Source organism: Trichoderma atroviride, chromosome 4, assembly GCF_020647795.1.
Source record: "Trichoderma atroviride chromosome 4, complete sequence".
NCBI lineage: Eukaryota > Fungi > Ascomycota > Sordariomycetes > Hypocreales > Hypocreaceae > Trichoderma > Trichoderma atroviride.
The window spans coordinates 1928392-1944525 of record NC_089403.1 but is presented as its reverse complement, the minus strand read 5'-3'; the positions used below and the strand labels follow the sequence as shown (position 1 = coordinate 1944525).

At 48.3% G+C, this 16134-nt stretch overlaps 7 protein-coding genes across 7 annotated transcripts; 4 read left to right on the top strand and 3 right to left on the bottom strand.

The window, feature by feature from the left end:
- Nucleotides 1-402: 402 nt before the first annotated feature.
- TrAtP1_007958 (uncharacterized protein) lies at nt 403-6743 on the top strand. The gene is made up of 3 exons (XM_066113734.1): nt 403-616; nt 669-5155; nt 5218-6743. The coding sequence occupies exons 1-3, from the start codon at nt 600-602 to the stop codon at nt 6603-6605; spliced, it is 5892 nt and encodes a 1963-aa protein (XP_065969822.1). The 5' UTR covers nt 403-599; the 3' UTR covers nt 6606-6743.
- A 165-nt stretch (nt 6744-6908) lies between these two features.
- On the top strand, nt 6909-7949 carry TrAtP1_007957 (uncharacterized protein; the record flags this gene model as incomplete). Its single annotated transcript, XM_014092749.2, has 1 exon — nt 6909-7949. The coding sequence occupies one exon, from the start codon at nt 6909-6911 to the stop codon at nt 7947-7949; it is 1041 nt and encodes a 346-aa protein (XP_013948224.1).
- A 200-nt stretch (nt 7950-8149) lies between these two features.
- TrAtP1_007956 (uncharacterized protein) lies at nt 8150-8488 on the bottom strand (the record flags this gene model as incomplete). Its single annotated transcript, XM_066113733.1, has 2 exons — nt 8150-8382; nt 8479-8488. 2 exons carry the CDS (start codon nt 8486-8488, stop codon nt 8150-8152), a joined length of 243 nt encoding a protein of 80 aa, XP_065969821.1.
- Nucleotides 8489-9986: 1498 nt separating this feature from the next.
- Nucleotides 9987-10325, bottom strand: TrAtP1_007955 (uncharacterized protein; the record flags this gene model as incomplete). The annotated part of the gene is made up of 1 exon (XM_066113732.1): nt 9987-10325. One exon carries the CDS (start codon nt 10323-10325, stop codon nt 9987-9989), a length of 339 nt encoding a protein of 112 aa, XP_065969820.1.
- Nucleotides 10326-10570: 245 nt separating this feature from the next.
- TrAtP1_007954 (uncharacterized protein) lies at nt 10571-11082 on the bottom strand. The gene is made up of 2 exons (XM_014092748.2): nt 10984-11082; nt 10571-10910 (listed from the first exon to the last, which is right to left on the bottom strand). The coding sequence occupies exons 1-2, from the start codon at nt 11059-11061 to the stop codon at nt 10593-10595; spliced, it is 396 nt and encodes a 131-aa protein (XP_013948223.2). The 5' UTR covers nt 11062-11082; the 3' UTR covers nt 10571-10592.
- Nucleotides 11083-12385: 1303 nt separating this feature from the next.
- Nucleotides 12386-14477, top strand: TrAtP1_007953 (uncharacterized protein). Its single transcript, XM_014092747.2, has 2 exons — nt 12386-12753; nt 12865-14477. Exons 1-2 carry the CDS (start codon nt 12545-12547, stop codon nt 14138-14140), a joined length of 1485 nt encoding a protein of 494 aa, XP_013948222.1. The 5' UTR covers nt 12386-12544; the 3' UTR covers nt 14141-14477.
- A 4-nt stretch (nt 14478-14481) lies between these two features.
- On the top strand, nt 14482-16076 carry TrAtP1_007952 (uncharacterized protein). Its single transcript, XM_014092746.2, has 4 exons — nt 14482-14882; nt 14983-15043; nt 15100-15622; nt 15750-16076. Exons 1-4 carry the CDS (start codon nt 14708-14710, stop codon nt 15825-15827), a joined length of 837 nt encoding a protein of 278 aa, XP_013948221.2. The 5' UTR covers nt 14482-14707; the 3' UTR covers nt 15828-16076.
- Nucleotides 16077-16134: the final 58 nt, after the last annotated feature.

Sequence of the window (16134 nt, the reverse complement as noted above, 5' to 3'; positions counted from 1 at the left end):
TTCCTTCTGTCTTTCCTTCATTCCTTCTTTTTCTATAATCGTCTCATTTTTTCTACTGCTATTTGAATATGATTTTGATCTTGCAGCATCCCAGCGGTTGATGTTGGATGTTGCGCATCACATCACTACATGAAGGATGCTAAACGTGCGACTGAAAGAATAGCATCTCGACGCTGACCCGCCGTCTCGCGACCAAAGTTCTCACACATTTCAATAGGTCCTCAGAACTACGTCACAATAATTGCATTTGGTTGGATGACGGCCGTCTGCGTTGGCACTGCGGGAGGCCTACGGGTGCCTAGAGGTGCGAGGCTGCAGATGCATGTATGGCTTGTACAACTGCTGGCCAACAGGCGCCGGCCAAGTGGCTCTCGCCCAAGGGAAAAAAAACACGCCTGGTAAATCTGTCTCTTCAAATTCCCCTCTTCTCTTCCTCTTCAAATTCCCTTCTTTCATCATCAGCACAGGCTCCTGTGGGATATTTTCCCACATTTCAGCTTTCCCTGCTCGCACTGAACAGCCCCTATCTACTTGGAATCTCTTGAAATTCGTGTTGAAGTCTCTCACCTCAAGCTTCGCTGACCTTGAAAGCCAAGAGAATGATGAGAAATACCAAGTAAGTCTTACATATGCCTAGATACACATTTTCTTGCTCACGAAACAATTAGGTACAATGAACCCACCCCTCCTACTACGCCATCGGACGGCTCTGTCAAACCATGCTTCTTTTTCCTACGAAACAATAGTTGCAAGTTTGGAGCGCGATGCAAGTTTTCACATGACACTGGAAGCGCACAAGGCGGCCATTCTGCCAATAAGGGGCAATCCAATGCTCCGATGAAGTCTTTTGGAAACAGCCGAAACCACGCTCCAGAGGGAAAGTTAGTCAAATGGAAGCAGTTGCTGCAAAGAGGAGATGGCTCTGCTCGGCCATCCCTTCAGATCGTCGGTCAGTTCTTCAGCCTGGCCCTCGAGCTCATGGATGGAGACGTCGGCGCTGCCCAAGAGGCAATCAAGCTTATTGCCACTGAAACTGGCCTCTCTTTCATCAAGGACGTGATAGACAGGCACATCTTCATGGCAAGCCAATTGACAGCAGGACCTCAACTCTGGGAAACAGAAATCAAGCCACTCTTCCAGCTGGTGACTCACGCCCGCGTCGTTGATTCGGCCGTGTTAGAAACAGAGGTCGCCACCATCCTTAATTACATGGTTGGAGTGGGGGGATCTAGGATGAACAAGCTCTTTCAGTACATCGACTCGCTGTTTCAGCTGTGGCAATTCAACTCTACACACGTGTCTCTTGTAGAGGCAGCTGGTCTATCTCTTGCAGTATTGGCAAAGATGCTAGACTGCAACACCACTAATATCATCAAAAATGACTTTTCAACATTCGCGAATAGCTTGTCTCGCCCCTTGGAAGAATCGGCGGAACCAAAAGACATGGTTTTTCGTCTTCAGGCTACCAAACACCTTCACTATATCCGCCAACGTCTTCAGATCGGAAACCACATGTCGAATCTGGAGGTCCAGAGCTACAGTGCCGTCACTCAAGAAATATTTGTTTTGGCTCGAGATTTGCCTGGCAATCTCTCAGCTGGAGGGCCAAGGCACGACAACGACGAGGCAGATATAGTCAACATAAAGGTCTTGCCCACGTATGAAGAGATCATGTCGCCACGAGAAGAATATTTGCCAGTAAACGATTGTTCTCAATGGCACATTCCTGGCATTAGCGGACGGCTAGACAGAGAATTTCGTTTAATACGAGAAGATACAGTTGGCCAGCTACGTGATGCGATTCGTGGCGCCCTGGAACGCATTCGTAGTTCCAACAACAAGGCCAGTCATAAAACAAACAATAATTCCTTACGCACATATACATACGATTCTGCTAAGCTTATTAACATCCGATTCGAAAAAAACACCGGCCTGGACTTTGTTGTCCGCTGTGATCAGCCTCCTCCTGTCCCATCACTGAATCCTAAACAAAGGAGGGACTGGTGGGAAAGATCAAAACGTCTACAAGTCGGAGCGCTAGTCTGTGTCATTGACGGAACTGATGCGATCATGTTTTGCACCGTGTCTGAGTCGACATTAAGGAACCAAAGTGATCAAAAGATTCGAACGGAAAAGAAAACAGCAAATGATTCTTCTACAGAGCCCAAGCTGACGCTCTCTGATCAAGAAGACTATTTATACGTAAATCTGCAGCTTATCGACGCCACACCAGATGCTGTAACTCAAGCTCTCCACTGGTACCAGGCGAAAGGCCGGTCGGGCTACAGATATCTTGTGGAGTTTCCCGGCATCCTTCTAGCATCGTTCAAGCATACGCTTGATGCTCTTAAGGAAATGAGACAAAAGCCATACATGCCCTTTATCGATCTATTGGCGCCAACGGATATCGAATCCACAGAAGCCAGAATTCAGCCGCCGCAGTACGCTAGGGCGGCTGATTTCGCGTTTGACCTTGGATGCCTTACAAATGATGGCACCGAATTTCTGGTTTCGCCTCAGCATCTCCCAGATCCAAAAATAGTCAAGTCGCGGACCTCTCTTGATGTCACACAGGCTTCCGCTCTCTTGAATACCCTTTCTCGAGAATTGTCGCTCATTCAAGGCCCCCCAGGTACCGGTAAAAGCTTCACGGGAGAAAAGATCATTAAAATCCTATTGGCAAACAAGAGAAAATGCACCCTAGGACCGATATTATGTGTCTGCTACACCAATCATGCCTTGGATCAGCTTCTTGAACATCTTCTTGACGACGGCATTAGCAACATTATCCGTATAGGGTCTCGATCAAAATCAGAGAGGTTGCAAGCTCTGAATTTACGAGTTGTCTCTCAGCAAGGCGACCGCACAAAGTCAGAAAAGAGAAACCTTTATACTGTGGGCCTTGAGCTTGACAATATAGCGGCCGGCATCGAAGGCTCGCTCCGTGCATTATCGACGTCCAATTCGCCAAATTCCCTCAAAAAGTATCTTGCCCAGGTTTTCCCCGGACATCATGATACGCTATTTGGCTTCGACGAAGACGGATGGGAGACAGTTGATAAACCTCAGACAATCCTACGAAAGTGGCTGGAAGGAGGCTCCCGTCACAGTAATCGTTGTCGAGATATCGAGATCTTAAAGGAAACTGAGTTGTTCACCATGTCATACGCCGAGCGCCAAGCGTTATATCAATACTGGGTGACGAACAGTGTAGCTTCATTCGTTGGCACCATTGCGCGACTGCAGGAAAAACATGCCGAACTGATAGAGCGCCGTAACCGCGTGCGCAGCGATGTGGATCTGCGTTGCCTCAACCAAGCCAATATCATTGGAGTCACAACGACCGGTCTGGCAAAGAATCTTCATCTTCTCCGAAAATTACGAAGCAAGGTCATGCTTTGCGAAGAGGCTGGTGAAGTCTTGGAGGCTCACATTCTAACGGCTCTGCTTCCTTCAATTGAGCATGCCATCTTGATTGGCGACCACCTTCAGCTTCGCCCACAGATCCAAAATTATGAGCTACAGAGCACGAATCCTAGAGGAAAGCAGTATTCTCTAGACACTTCACTATTTGAAAGACTTGTTGAGCCACCACACTTGACGGATTTACGCGTTCCCTACTCTACACTAGAAACACAAAGGCGGATGCACCCATCGATATCTGAGCTGATTCGATCCACCTTGTATCCATCTCTACAAGATGGGGAGAACGTAAAGAACTACCCGGCAGTTGTAGGTATGAAAGAGAGGCTATTTTGGCTTCACCACGATCAACTGGAAGCTGGTGCGGCTAGTCATGACCCCCTGAATACCTCGCATTCAAATGATTTTGAAGTTGAAATGACCGTGTCTCTCCTGTCTCATATCGTAAGACAAGGGGAGTACGCTCGAGAGGACGTCGCGGTCATCACGCCGTACTTGGGACAACTACACAAGCTCCGACGCCGAATGGAGTCCATGTTCGAGATCTGCCTCAACGATCGCGACCTCGCAGAGCTGGAGGATTTTGAAAATAAAGACCAGATTGTGCCCATAGCCCTGAAAAAACAGCCTGCCAAATCTACTCTTCTGAAGAGCGTTAGGATGGCGACAGTTGACAACTTTCAGGGCGAGGAAGCGAAGATTATCATCATCTCTCTTGTTCGGAGCAATCAGCAAAAGAAATGCGGATTCCTTAGCACTTCCAACAGAATCAACGTCCTGTTATCGCGCGCAAAACACGGCATGTACATCATCGGCAACTCTGATACGTACCATAACGTTCCCATGTGGGAAGAGGTTATCAACATGCTTAGTGCTCAAAATCTAGTCGGCAAAAGCTTGGAACTTCAATGCAGTCGACATCCTGACACTCCAATCCAAGTTTCGCAGCCGGATCATTTCGTCATTTTCTCTCCAGAGAGCGGGTGTAACCTGCCATGTGATAAAAGGCTTCACTGCGGTCACTCATGTACTGGAAGATGTCATTCTGATCTTCTTCACAGTGCGGTTAAATGTCTTGAGCCGTGCCCCAGGCCACAAAAAGGCTGCAGCCATCCTTGTCCTCGAGCATGTGGCGATGCGTGCCCAGACAGATGCTACTTCCAGTTAGATAATATCGACCTTGCTCTTCCATGCGGCCACAGGCTCTCTTCGGCAAAATGTTGGGAAAACCAAGAGCCCGCCTCTGTTCGGTGTAGAGTTCTCGTCAGACGAACTGTGCCAGGCTGCAATCATGAAGTCGAGGTTCCGTGTCATGAAAATGTCACGGCTGCTAGATATCGTTGCACTGCTCGGTGTGGCCATCACCGTCAGTGTGGCCATACTTGCAATAGTCTCTGCCACCAGTGTAATACTCGAGAAGAGGGTAAGATTACAGAGCAGAACCACGGTATTTGCGAACAGATCTGCGGTCGTGGCTATTCGACGTGCCGCCACGGCTGTTCTAAGCTTTGCCACGGCGACGACAAGTGCCCCCCCTGCCAGAAGCCATGTGAAGTGCGTTGCGGCCATTCAAAATGCAACAAGGCGTGCAATGAGCCCTGCGCACCCTGCGCAGAGAGTACGTGCCACTCCAGCTGTCCTCACACAAGCTGTACCATGCCGTGTGCTGCGCCATGCGACTGGGTTCCATGTTCCAAGCGGTGCGAGAAGGTACTGAGATGTGGTCATCGATGTAAGTCATATAGCCATACAATCTCCCATATACTTTACCCCAAAGCTAATGCTAGACTGCAGGCCCTTCGCTCTGTGGAGAGACCTGTCCCAATGAACGCTTTTGCCAACAATGCGCCACCAAAGACATCAAATCTTTATGCGTTGACTTTCTCGAGATGAAGGAATACCACGAAATTGATTTAGACGAGGAGCCCTGTATTTTCCCGGATTGTGGGCACTTTTTGACTACTTCGTCTATGGATGGCCAGATGGGCATGGCGGCGTACTACGATGTGGATATGGATGGACATCCGATACGGCTCGGCAAGGCGTCTGAGCCTTTCTCGCTGGACGACTCAGGGACCCCAGTTTGTGCTACCTGCCGGGGCCAACTCCGAAATATCGCTAGATATGGGCGTATTGTACGACGAGCCATGCTCGATGAGTCAACCAAGAAGTTCATCGAGTGGTCTCACGGGCAATATCTCTCGTTGGCAACTCGTCTGCTGGAAGAGCAAGAAAAGCTTGGGCAACAGCAGAAGACCAAGACAGCCTCATCAACAGTCAGAGAGGGCAAACTAACGCAATATGCCCCGAGACTAAGACAACTTCGAGAGTTGGAAAGGATTACGGATAACGGCCGGTATCACTCTATCATTGACTTATGGAGGAAGATTGGCTCATACGCAAGCGATGTTAGAAGGGAAGAGCAGCCGTTTCAGCGAGTAGCTGATTTCGTTCTATTTGCCAATCGCCAAAACAAGACTCACGGGGAATTCAGATTTGATGACTCTATTAACCAAATCAAGGGATCTCTTCTTGCAGATACGCTGCTGCTCAAATGCGACCTTGCCATTCTCTTCGACTTCCGGAGCCTGGCTAAAGAAAAAGCATTGGAGCTGACAGAGCTCAAACTGGATTTATCAGGTCATTGGACTGATTCCGTTCGTCTCATCGAATTGTCTCATAAATACGTGTATTCGAGAGAAGAGGTTCAGGGGCACATTTTCGCCGTGCAACTCTGTGTACTATGTTCATCATTTGGCAAGATCACTACCATGTGGGCTGCTCATAAGCAGAGCATTGAGAATCTGAAAGAAGAGGCGCTAAAACACATTCAAAGGGCCCGTGTATTGATGGAGAAGTATCCATCTACGGCAGTATTCAAGGATGAAATTGACCGCCTTGAGATTATGGTTAGCGATGGGATCTATCGCCCTGTCACAGCTGAGGAGATGCGATCCGTGTACAAGGCAATGTCGAGAGAGTTTAATGGGACAGGGCACTGGTACGTATGTGAGAACAACCATCCTTTTACGATTGGGGAATGTGGTATGGCGATGGAAGTCGCATCGTGTCCAGATTGTGGAGCCAAAATAGGAGGCCGGAATCACCAGGCCGTAGAAGGGACGAGGTACGCAACAGAGATTGAAAATCTTGCACGCGGAATGGGCGGAGTGAGGATCTAGGCAATCGTGTAACATGTTGATTGTTGATTTGTTTTATGGTGTTTTGCTGTATTGTATTTCATTTGTTATTTCTTTCATTCTCATTTAAGGCCAGCAAGTGATGATAAAGCCAAGTTAGACTGAAATGAAACTGATATCAAACGTTCACACGTGCCACGCTCAGTCGCGACTGCCAGCTGCACGCCCGATATTTGCTACCCTGATAAATTCCTTTTTTCCCTGGAAGCAAATTCATCCGCTTTCTTCCTCATTACAACATTTTACAATGAACAAACAAAACCCATAAACATCCTTCTCTGCACCATGCCTCCGATTCCGCAAAGCATTCTCCGCATCGAGGAGCAGTTGCTTGGCATCGAGCTTCGACGGCCCTTTGAAGTGGAGGGAAAAGAGTATTATCTATGGAAGGTTCGCTCTGAGCGAGAGGGAATCCACCGCAGCCAAATCTACGTGGCCGCCGTGATGCTCACCTACTCACCGTCAATACGATCTATCGATAATCTCCCACAGATGGAGGTCGATGACTTCCACGACTCGTGCAACAAATCGTTCTCGTTGTACATTCCTCGATTTAAAAGATGGAGTTTGCTCTTCACGGTCCTTCACAACTACATCTACCGACGATGGTTCCAGCCGTACCAAAGCGAGATTGAACACCAGCGCTTCCTCTGCAAGTTTATCGCCCCTCGCGACCTACCCAACAAAGGGCAGATTACGCCTGTATCGATTCAGGGCATAATCTGGCTACATGAAGCCATATGCGACGAGGTTGAATCACGACGTCACCACTACGAAAACTTGCATCGTCGCTACAGCGAGCCGTACGCGATGCTGACGGAACTCCCTGCGCGACCCAATCTTTACGTTCTGCAGCCGTTGTTCAAAGCACTGCTGATGATATGTTGTGCTAAAGAGTATAATGGAGAAGACTCGACTCAAGTTGGAAAACTCCCAGTCTACCTGGTCCGAACCCGCTTCGAAGATGAACTCAGCGAACCCATATCCTTCCTGCCCATCGCGGCCAAGATAGATTGTTATTTAGAGGCTGGCCAAGGAACGGTTAGGACATCACTCGAAACAGCCATAGGCTTTCTGATGGACTTGGAAAAGAGAGAGAGAGATGCATATGGTCTTGATCCCGACCCGTGGAGACCTGACACTTGGACGATGAACTGGTTTCAGAGCCCGCTGGGAGGTGGGCGGTTGGTCGGGCCGAGTTCGTGGCTCGTAAATCCTGAGAGCAAAATGAGTTGGGACGGGGATGGTTTTGATGTTGATCGTATGCTGAAGGCTCTAGAGGAGCAGGAAATGGATAACAATGGCATCACCGCTGGTGTTATTTGAGGTTAAACGATTGGGCAAGGTTAGCCACCTGGTTTGTCAAAGGAAAGCGGTTTGTGATATTAGCTGTACATGTACGACAGAACATTTACAATTTAAAAGGGAAATGTTATCTAGCACATTAATTCATCATCCAAAATCCCGCTGTAGCTTAACAAGGCACCTTGTCCACGTACCAAAAAACACAACTGCCAACTACATTTTCACATCTCATCAGTAGCAGCAGTAGCAGCAGTAGCAGCAGTAGCAGCAGTAGCAGCAGTAGCAGCAGTAGCAGCAGTAGCAGCAGTAGCAGCAGTAGCAGCAGTAGCAGCAGTAGCAGCAGTAGCAGCAGTAGCAGCAGTAGCAGCAGTAGCAGCAGTAGCAGCAGTAGCAGCAGTAGCAGCAGTAGCAGCAGTAGCAGCAGTAGCAGCAGTAGCAGCAGTAGCAGCAGTAGCTAAGTATAAATGAATCTTAGATTGTGAGCGCCGGTCTATATAGGCTGTGAAGCTGAAGGTCTTATTGTAAGTAGAGAAAGTCCGGCAACACATACAAGAAACCATTGAGCTCAGACAATTCATTTATATCTTCCAGTTTTGCTCTGACATCCTTTGACTCTCCCCGCACCCTCCCTACTCCCTGCAAAGATGAAGCCAGTCAAAAGAACTCCCTTTGCCAAAGTAGAATTTGTGACCACTTTGAGTCGAGTGATGCTGGGCCAGCAAAAAACAATACAGAAAGTAGCTTCTATGGCAAGAAACCGAAGGCGGGTTGAAGGGCGCAGATTCACAGGCCCAGCAAAGTAAGCCAATATTGGTAATAGTGTAACCCTTGTGGAATGCACGCTGCATGAACAAAGCTATAGCTTGGTCATATTGTCTAAACCTGTCTTGAACTTCTCGGGCGTTAGTGCCAGAGCCCACGTAGAGTTTCGGCTTGTCGCCAGCCGTCTAGATAAGGACAATGTAATTCTCCAAATTTTCTCACGGCTTGCCTCAGTGTCGAGAGAGCGGGAGAAAATCTAATGAAGGCGTAGATTTTGATTAAAGAATATCCATAAGTGTTGAGGGACAAGATAGCTGCGTATCTGTACAAGTTTTTAAGAAGTATTATTTATCCGCGAGCAATAGCTGACTGATATGCCTCGGCCATATAGGAGCTTGGGATGTCTGTATTAACAGCAAGCCAAGTTAATGAATTGATCTACGCTCCGATATCTTTAGGCTAAAGTGCAAATTCTTTGTTGGGTAATTCATCAGAAAGCGATTCATCATTCGATGGTAGCTCGTCGTCAGGGAGTGATTCGTCATCAGAAAGCTATACAGAGAGCGATTCTTCATCTAGTGGTTGTTCGGCCTAAAGCAATTCAGCATTAATAGTTTGTTCATAAAAGACGATTTCACTTACAAGAACATCTGTGACATAAGTCTTGGCCATGGCTGGAGAGATGGCGAGTAACGATGAAACGGTCCAGGTATTACTTGACGATGAGAGGGAAAAGACAGCCCACGACGCTAAACGTAGTGAAAGTTGTAAGGGAGTAAAATGGCTAGACTTTTCGTAATAAATAATGAGGGCTCTCTAGGTAGCTACCTTATATAACCCGTCAGTGGATCTCCTTCCTCTGATCTCTAGGAATGTCAGGCAAGCGTCCTCCAACGCTGAGCCTCGGTAAAAAGAGAAGGCGCCAGTAGATGAAAGCGGGCGGTATACTGCGCATGGGGTCGAAATGGACAAGGGTACTGATGCTACGGATGAGACGTGAAAATAAGCAATGATTTCGCTCCTGCCCAGTATGTTGATTGGCATCCCGAGAAAGCACAGATAGGGGGAGGTGTATTGTAAACGAGGTTGAACTGGAAGGCATCTATAGTTTAACAAGGCAGTCAGCCTACTTGTTAAAGGACCTATCAAATTGCTATATACAGTTCAAAATAGCTAACAACAGTAGCAGTAGAAGCGGTAGCATCGGTAGCCCATGCCATAGCTGGAGTGCTTAATAACAGAATTGGGGCGCTGGATACCTCTTCTCTTCCAAAATTAGTACAAGTACGCAAACGCTCAGTAGAAATCTTTCACTAGACCATCACAAAGATTCCACAACCTCTCTCCGCTCCCCCTCGTCTCAATGCCCTCGGCGACTTTTGGGAGCGGGGTGCCAATCTTCCCCCAAGGGATGAGATAGCAGCCATTATGCTCAGCCACTTCAGCATCAAATCCTGCTTGCAGCTCGGTCAGGGCTCCAAATCGAGCTGGATACGACAGCATGCCCTGTATGCTCTTTAAGATGCTGGGAGCGTGGCGAGTGAGGTCCGTCTTGAGTGCTCCGGGATTGAAGACACGCTCACGAGTGAAGGGTATCTTTTGGCCATCTCGGCTGCGAGAATGGTATTTGCCCATTTGCTCTGTACATATCGCAGCGTACGCCCACCGAGACCGGAGAATTTAGGAGCAGTCAATCCCCAGTCATCCCAGAGAATACCATCCTCGCCAGGAGGGTCGGGAAATTCCACAGAAGCCGCCCAGCACGTGCGGACAGATCCCTTGGGAGAGGCCTCCCCGTCTGCGGTGTTGAGGAGGATTGGCGTTAGGAAATGCTGGAGCAAGAAAGGGCCCAACACGTTTGTGGCGAAGCTCAGCTCGTGCCCTTGCTTGCTGACGCTGCCTTCAGGGGGGAGCCATGACGCCGGCATTGTGCCAGACGACATCCATGCGAGTTTCTAACTCCAGGAACGCCTCGGCTGTTTGCTTGATGCCTTGCAAGTCGGAAAGATCCAAATATAAGAATCTGAGTACATCGTTGTCACCACCGGCGCTGCGACGCTTCATGTCGCCAGGCGGATCGGACTGTTTGATGGTATTTATAGCTGTGTTGCCGGAAGCTTCAGATCGGCCAAGGATATAGACGCACGTCGCATTGGCGTGGAATAGAGCTGTTGCTACAGCCAAGCCAATGCCTCCAGCGCCGCCCGTGACAATAAAAACCTAGGTAGTCGATAGATGAGATCAGCTGTAATAGAGGGAGACGAATAAAGGAGGGGAGAGAGCGGCATCATACTCGTCCCTGCAAATCAGGCAAGTCCTTCTCAGTTTTTGTAGGCTCGCCAGGCCAATATTGTCGCAAATACTTTGACATGATGTAGAGCGGGGAGAGGAGTTGAGGTGTAGATTGAAAGGTTTTGAAAATAAAGTTGATGCAAGTGAGATGGCTATCGGTTATTTAGATCTTACATTCAAGCTGACCTAGAACCGGGCCTAGCTTGAGGTAGTCCAAGAGACGAAATGAGATGTCAGATGTGATTATTATTCAAGATTTCTTCTTCCTCTTTTTATTTTTGACAGAAATAGATGATAATATGAGTACTTAGATGTGCAGGCACAAATTGTGCGTAATTATTTTTCATCAAAGTAAGAGACAGAGCGACAGGTTCAAGAAAGAGAGATCTAAGCGTTCCAGGCCTCTCGGTCATGGTTATCCAGCATCGACTTATGAATATGACAACCTGAATCGAGAGGGCCTTATTCCATTATTCCATCTGCTTTGTTTCGGCGTACAAAATCATCTTCCACTCGCATCTAAAGTGTAGATGACTAGTAGTTTTATTGTTTTCCATGTAATGCCAGCACTGGCGACAAGACCTATAAAGCCAGGACTCTTTCAAACATAATGCCATATAATGCGAGTAATTTAGTATTTGTGACCCATTAATCTTGTAGCAGAGTTGAAACAGATTGATTCATTTCGTAACCAGCAACGAGGCATGGCAATCTATCATGTAGGTTCGCAAGCAGGCAAATTCTTATGATGAAAGTTGCATTCACACAGCTCCAAGTACCTCCCTGTACCCTAAAGCTGAGATGCGGATCACTATGGACCTTGTTTTAAATCGATTTAAGCATATGAAATAGACACACCACTATTTTCGAGGTGAGAGCCTCTCATACGAGTAATATACCTAGTAGACACGTACTAATAATCGGCGAGCGGCTCTGCCGGGTAATTTTGAATGTTTTACAGTCTTTCTTTTACAAATATAAAGCTGACTGAGTCTCCGGAGCGAGCCGGCAAGTGTAGCAAAGTCCCAACTAATACCTCCCACAAACCTCCCCTTTATGCACTTACTTGTAGTATTAGCGCCACAAATAGATTGCTCTCAGGAACAAAAATAGACACAAGGTAGGCTCAGGTTCAGGAACAGTAGCAATCTTTTCTACTATAGAGTTTGGTACTCTACGCCAGTGGCCTCCGTACTTGTACAAGCTAAGCATTCTGCACGTGACATTGGACCAATCTTAATGCTGCAAAAAGCTTAAATAACATGCAGGGAACTTTGTCTGCCAATAAGGTACGGATAATGCGACTGCCGGCCAGGTCCGAAATACTGCCGAAGTACCTGTACGGAGCGTGGTACATCGCTGCCTCCAGCCGACGGACTTGTTGGCCACAGACTTTGGTTTTAGCTTCGCTCACCTCTCCAACTTTGCCTTCCATTCAGGGCCCATCATGGCCATACGGTTGGCCATGTCTTGTCTGTTCAAGAGCTGCCATTCGCTTTGGGCAGTATAGCAATAGCATTACCCGTAGCACGACTCCCCCCGTGGCCAAGATCCCGCCAGCCATGCATCCCGTCCGGCCTCGTCTGCCGGCGCTGGCTCCGCGGCTGCCAGGCAACTCGCCGCCGGTGGTTGAGCGGCCAAGCGTCAAGGAACATACGGAACAGGAGTGGTTAGCGCAGAAGGACCTTATTGAGAAGCTATACATAGGAGACAACCGCAAATTGAATGAGATCATGGCCTTAATGGAGACTAAATATGGATTTGCCGCAACGTGAGTGGACACTCTTTGCCGTTTGTTTGCCGTATACGTTCAGAGAACAAAAAGGGGATTTGATATACTAGGCGACAGACTAAACTCAGTGCTAACTAAACCCCCCAAAAGCGAGCAAATGTACAAAAAGAGATTCAAGAAGTGGAACATTAGGAAAAGAGCATATCGCAAATCGCCCGGGGAAACCACTCTCCCTTCTCCCTCATCTACAACCTCTTCTTCTACCGATTTGAAGCATGATGACGATGTCGAGGAGGTACCAAGGACAATGACTCCTACGGTTACGGGCCTGGACTTGGTCCCGAATCCTTCGTTCAAACCACTCGCGGACCTGGAGCTTATTCTAAACGGCGTTCTATCTTGGAGCTCAGGGAAACTGGAGACTTATCGCATAGCGTCCGATCCCATGTCGCAGTATCTTGCTACCCCAAACCAGCCGCCTATACAAGATAGCCGTACCATGTACCGGACGTTTGAGCTAGTCTTTGACTTGTGGTCTTACGGCAAGGGCGATCTAGCGGGCATGGCGGCCAGAAAGGGCTTCTATGTCTTGGAATTTGTCCTGACCGAGGACCATCCCGACCTTCTTTGGCATATTCTTGACACAATATACGACATGATTGACCGAGGGCATTTACAGCTTCTTGGAATGTTTATTAGACACGCGCTTGTGCTGTCAAGGCAGCGCTTTCCCGCAAACCATCCTCTCATCCGCATCCTTCAACAACTCCTGGCTTGCGACTACCAGACTGAAGACGGTCGCCAGTTCATCTGCTACCTGTTACGGCAAGCTTGGCTACGAAACGTGGATCTCCTTGCGGAGTACATTAAATTATCAGCACCTCAAGAGTTTTGGCTGTACGAGCAGCTGATTTGGGATGGCCGGACAAAGCTTCGTCGAAACAATGGGCTGGCCAACAGACGTGAGATTATGTACGAAGCCCTTGAAAACTTGGGACACCATGAGGTGCCTGTACCAAGTGATGATAACGTGGAAAAATTGAGAGTCGACGCACTCATGCTAGAATTCACGCAGATGGATCTAGATGATAAGGAGAAGGCAGAGCAGATGGCGCTGGATCTGCTCGACATCACGCAGTATGAAACTGGGGCACTTTCGAACGCCAGATTTCATGCGTATGCCCGGAAGATGCTGGCTAGACTCTGCGAGAGCAGAGAGGCCTGGGACCAGGTGGAACAGAATTTGAAATATGCCATTCACATGAGAGAAGCTGCGCATGGAACGACCACCAACTTGCGGGTTATCCGAGACATGTGGGTGCTCGCGGCTTACTACAACAAAGTCGGCAAGATAGACGACGCTCTACGAGTCGCCCAAGACGCCATCACCAGGGCGCAACAGTATTTGCACGATATCCCAGGCTGAGACTGTTTACGATAAGAATACGGATCGCAAGGTCAGCTGGCGTTAAGAGACACGATAGCGAGAGCTTGGCAGTTCTGAGAAGCACCAAGCGGCGGGGTATTTCTTTTCTCTTTTCCTTTCTCTTTTTTTTCTGAAATACGCCATTACTACAAGAATGGCTCCAATAGAGTCACCCCTTTGAAGGGCAGTTTATGTTTGGGCGGAAGCAAAGTTGGAGTATTGGTTGGGTGTCTTTGGCAGCACCTTTGTTTTACAATGGCTATATATTTGTATCTATACTTGCATATAAGTGCTATCAGTACATACATCCTATATACAAAAATTGAGTTGCTCAAAATACTGCATGCATGTGTTATGCACTTTACACTCCATTGTCTCCTCGGCTTTGTATACAATAACAGCTAGCCTTGCAGGATACACGTAGCCAAGCTAAGCTAGTACCCGCTGAGCTGCGAACCAGTAGTATTACTATTTGTGGAGTTGGCCTGGCGCGCAAACGTTGGTTCCAGCCACATTGACGTCTCGCCACATGACGACTGGATAAGGATAAACCGTCGCTGGGCCTGCATGGCTACAGCGCCGAACCTGCATCAGGCACCTATTCCGTTCCCCGTAGTTCTTTTTTTAAGGGAGACGATTATCTTGAATACCCTTGGCGAGACCCTGAGATTGAGTTTCCCCTCCTTCAAATCAAACATATCAATCGACAAAATGACGAGAAACGGAGCACCGCCTGATTACTGTAAGTCGCACAAGCTCTCCCCGCCATTGTTCTCCAGATGAGACACCTCCCTCCACCTCAGATGTGAACATGGTTTACTGAATCAATCGGCATTGTGCAGACGCTATTTTGGAGGTTCCAGAGAAAGCCTCGGCGGCGCAGATTCGAGATGCTTATAAGCGGTATGTAGCCCTTCTCAATTGCCAATAAAGTCGATGACTGACAACCATATCTCCAGTGCTGCGTTGAAAACACACCCCGATCGAGTCCCCAGCGATTCACCAGAGCGTGAACAAAGAACACGACGCTTTCAACTCATAAACGACGCTTATTATTGTCTCTCCGATGCGACCCGGAGACGAGAGTATGACCAACAGCGAGCATACTACCACCGCCAGTCGGCGTCCGATCCCTTTGCAGAAGCAGACAACACGACGGGACAAGGCTATTCGTGGGCATGGGACTTCTTCGAGAACCAGAACGGAGGAACTGCACCCAATGGCCGCCAAGCTACAGAGGATGCGCAGTTCAGCGACGCCTTTGAGGAAATGATGCAGGACGAGGGATTCTCAGAAGGGCAGACACCCAACCAGCAAGGCGGTAACGCTTCAACCATGTGGGGCATGGTCGGCGCTGTAAGTGGCGGCGCTCTGGGATTCATCGTGGGCAACGTCCCTGGACTGCTTGCCGGAGCAGTGGCTGGCAATCGACTCGGGGCGATCAGAGATACCAAGGGGAAGAGCGTGTACGAAGTCTTCCAGGTAAGCCCAGACTGTTTTGTTTTCTGTGGCTGTACACCCGCCTCTCTGCGGTGTGCCGCTGCTTTCTCAGATTTTTCTGAGACTGACTAGATTATTCAGATCTCCCTGAGCGCTAATGTACATATAGGAACTTCCTCAAGATGATAGGGCAAGATTGTTGAGTCAATTGGCTGCCAAGGTATTCAGCCATGTTGCCAGCCCATAAGGAATGCTGAGGAAGTGCCAATTGGGGGAAAAGTGAATCACCTGGACAAGAATGAGGCTTCGGGTAGGATTTTTACATGATACGAATGGCGGTTTTTTTTCTTGATGGACAAGTTGCGCCTGAATTTTTTTTTACGAAGAACAAGATACGAGACAATGGAAATGAATCATACCCTTCAGTCACTGGTATATAGCTATGTAGGTAGTATTAGGAAGTAAAAGATAACCAAATATCACTATTTCAACGGTGAAACCAGCTTGCTTTGCGTTCAACGACTCCTTTTACCGTTGCCAGTATCATAGGCAGT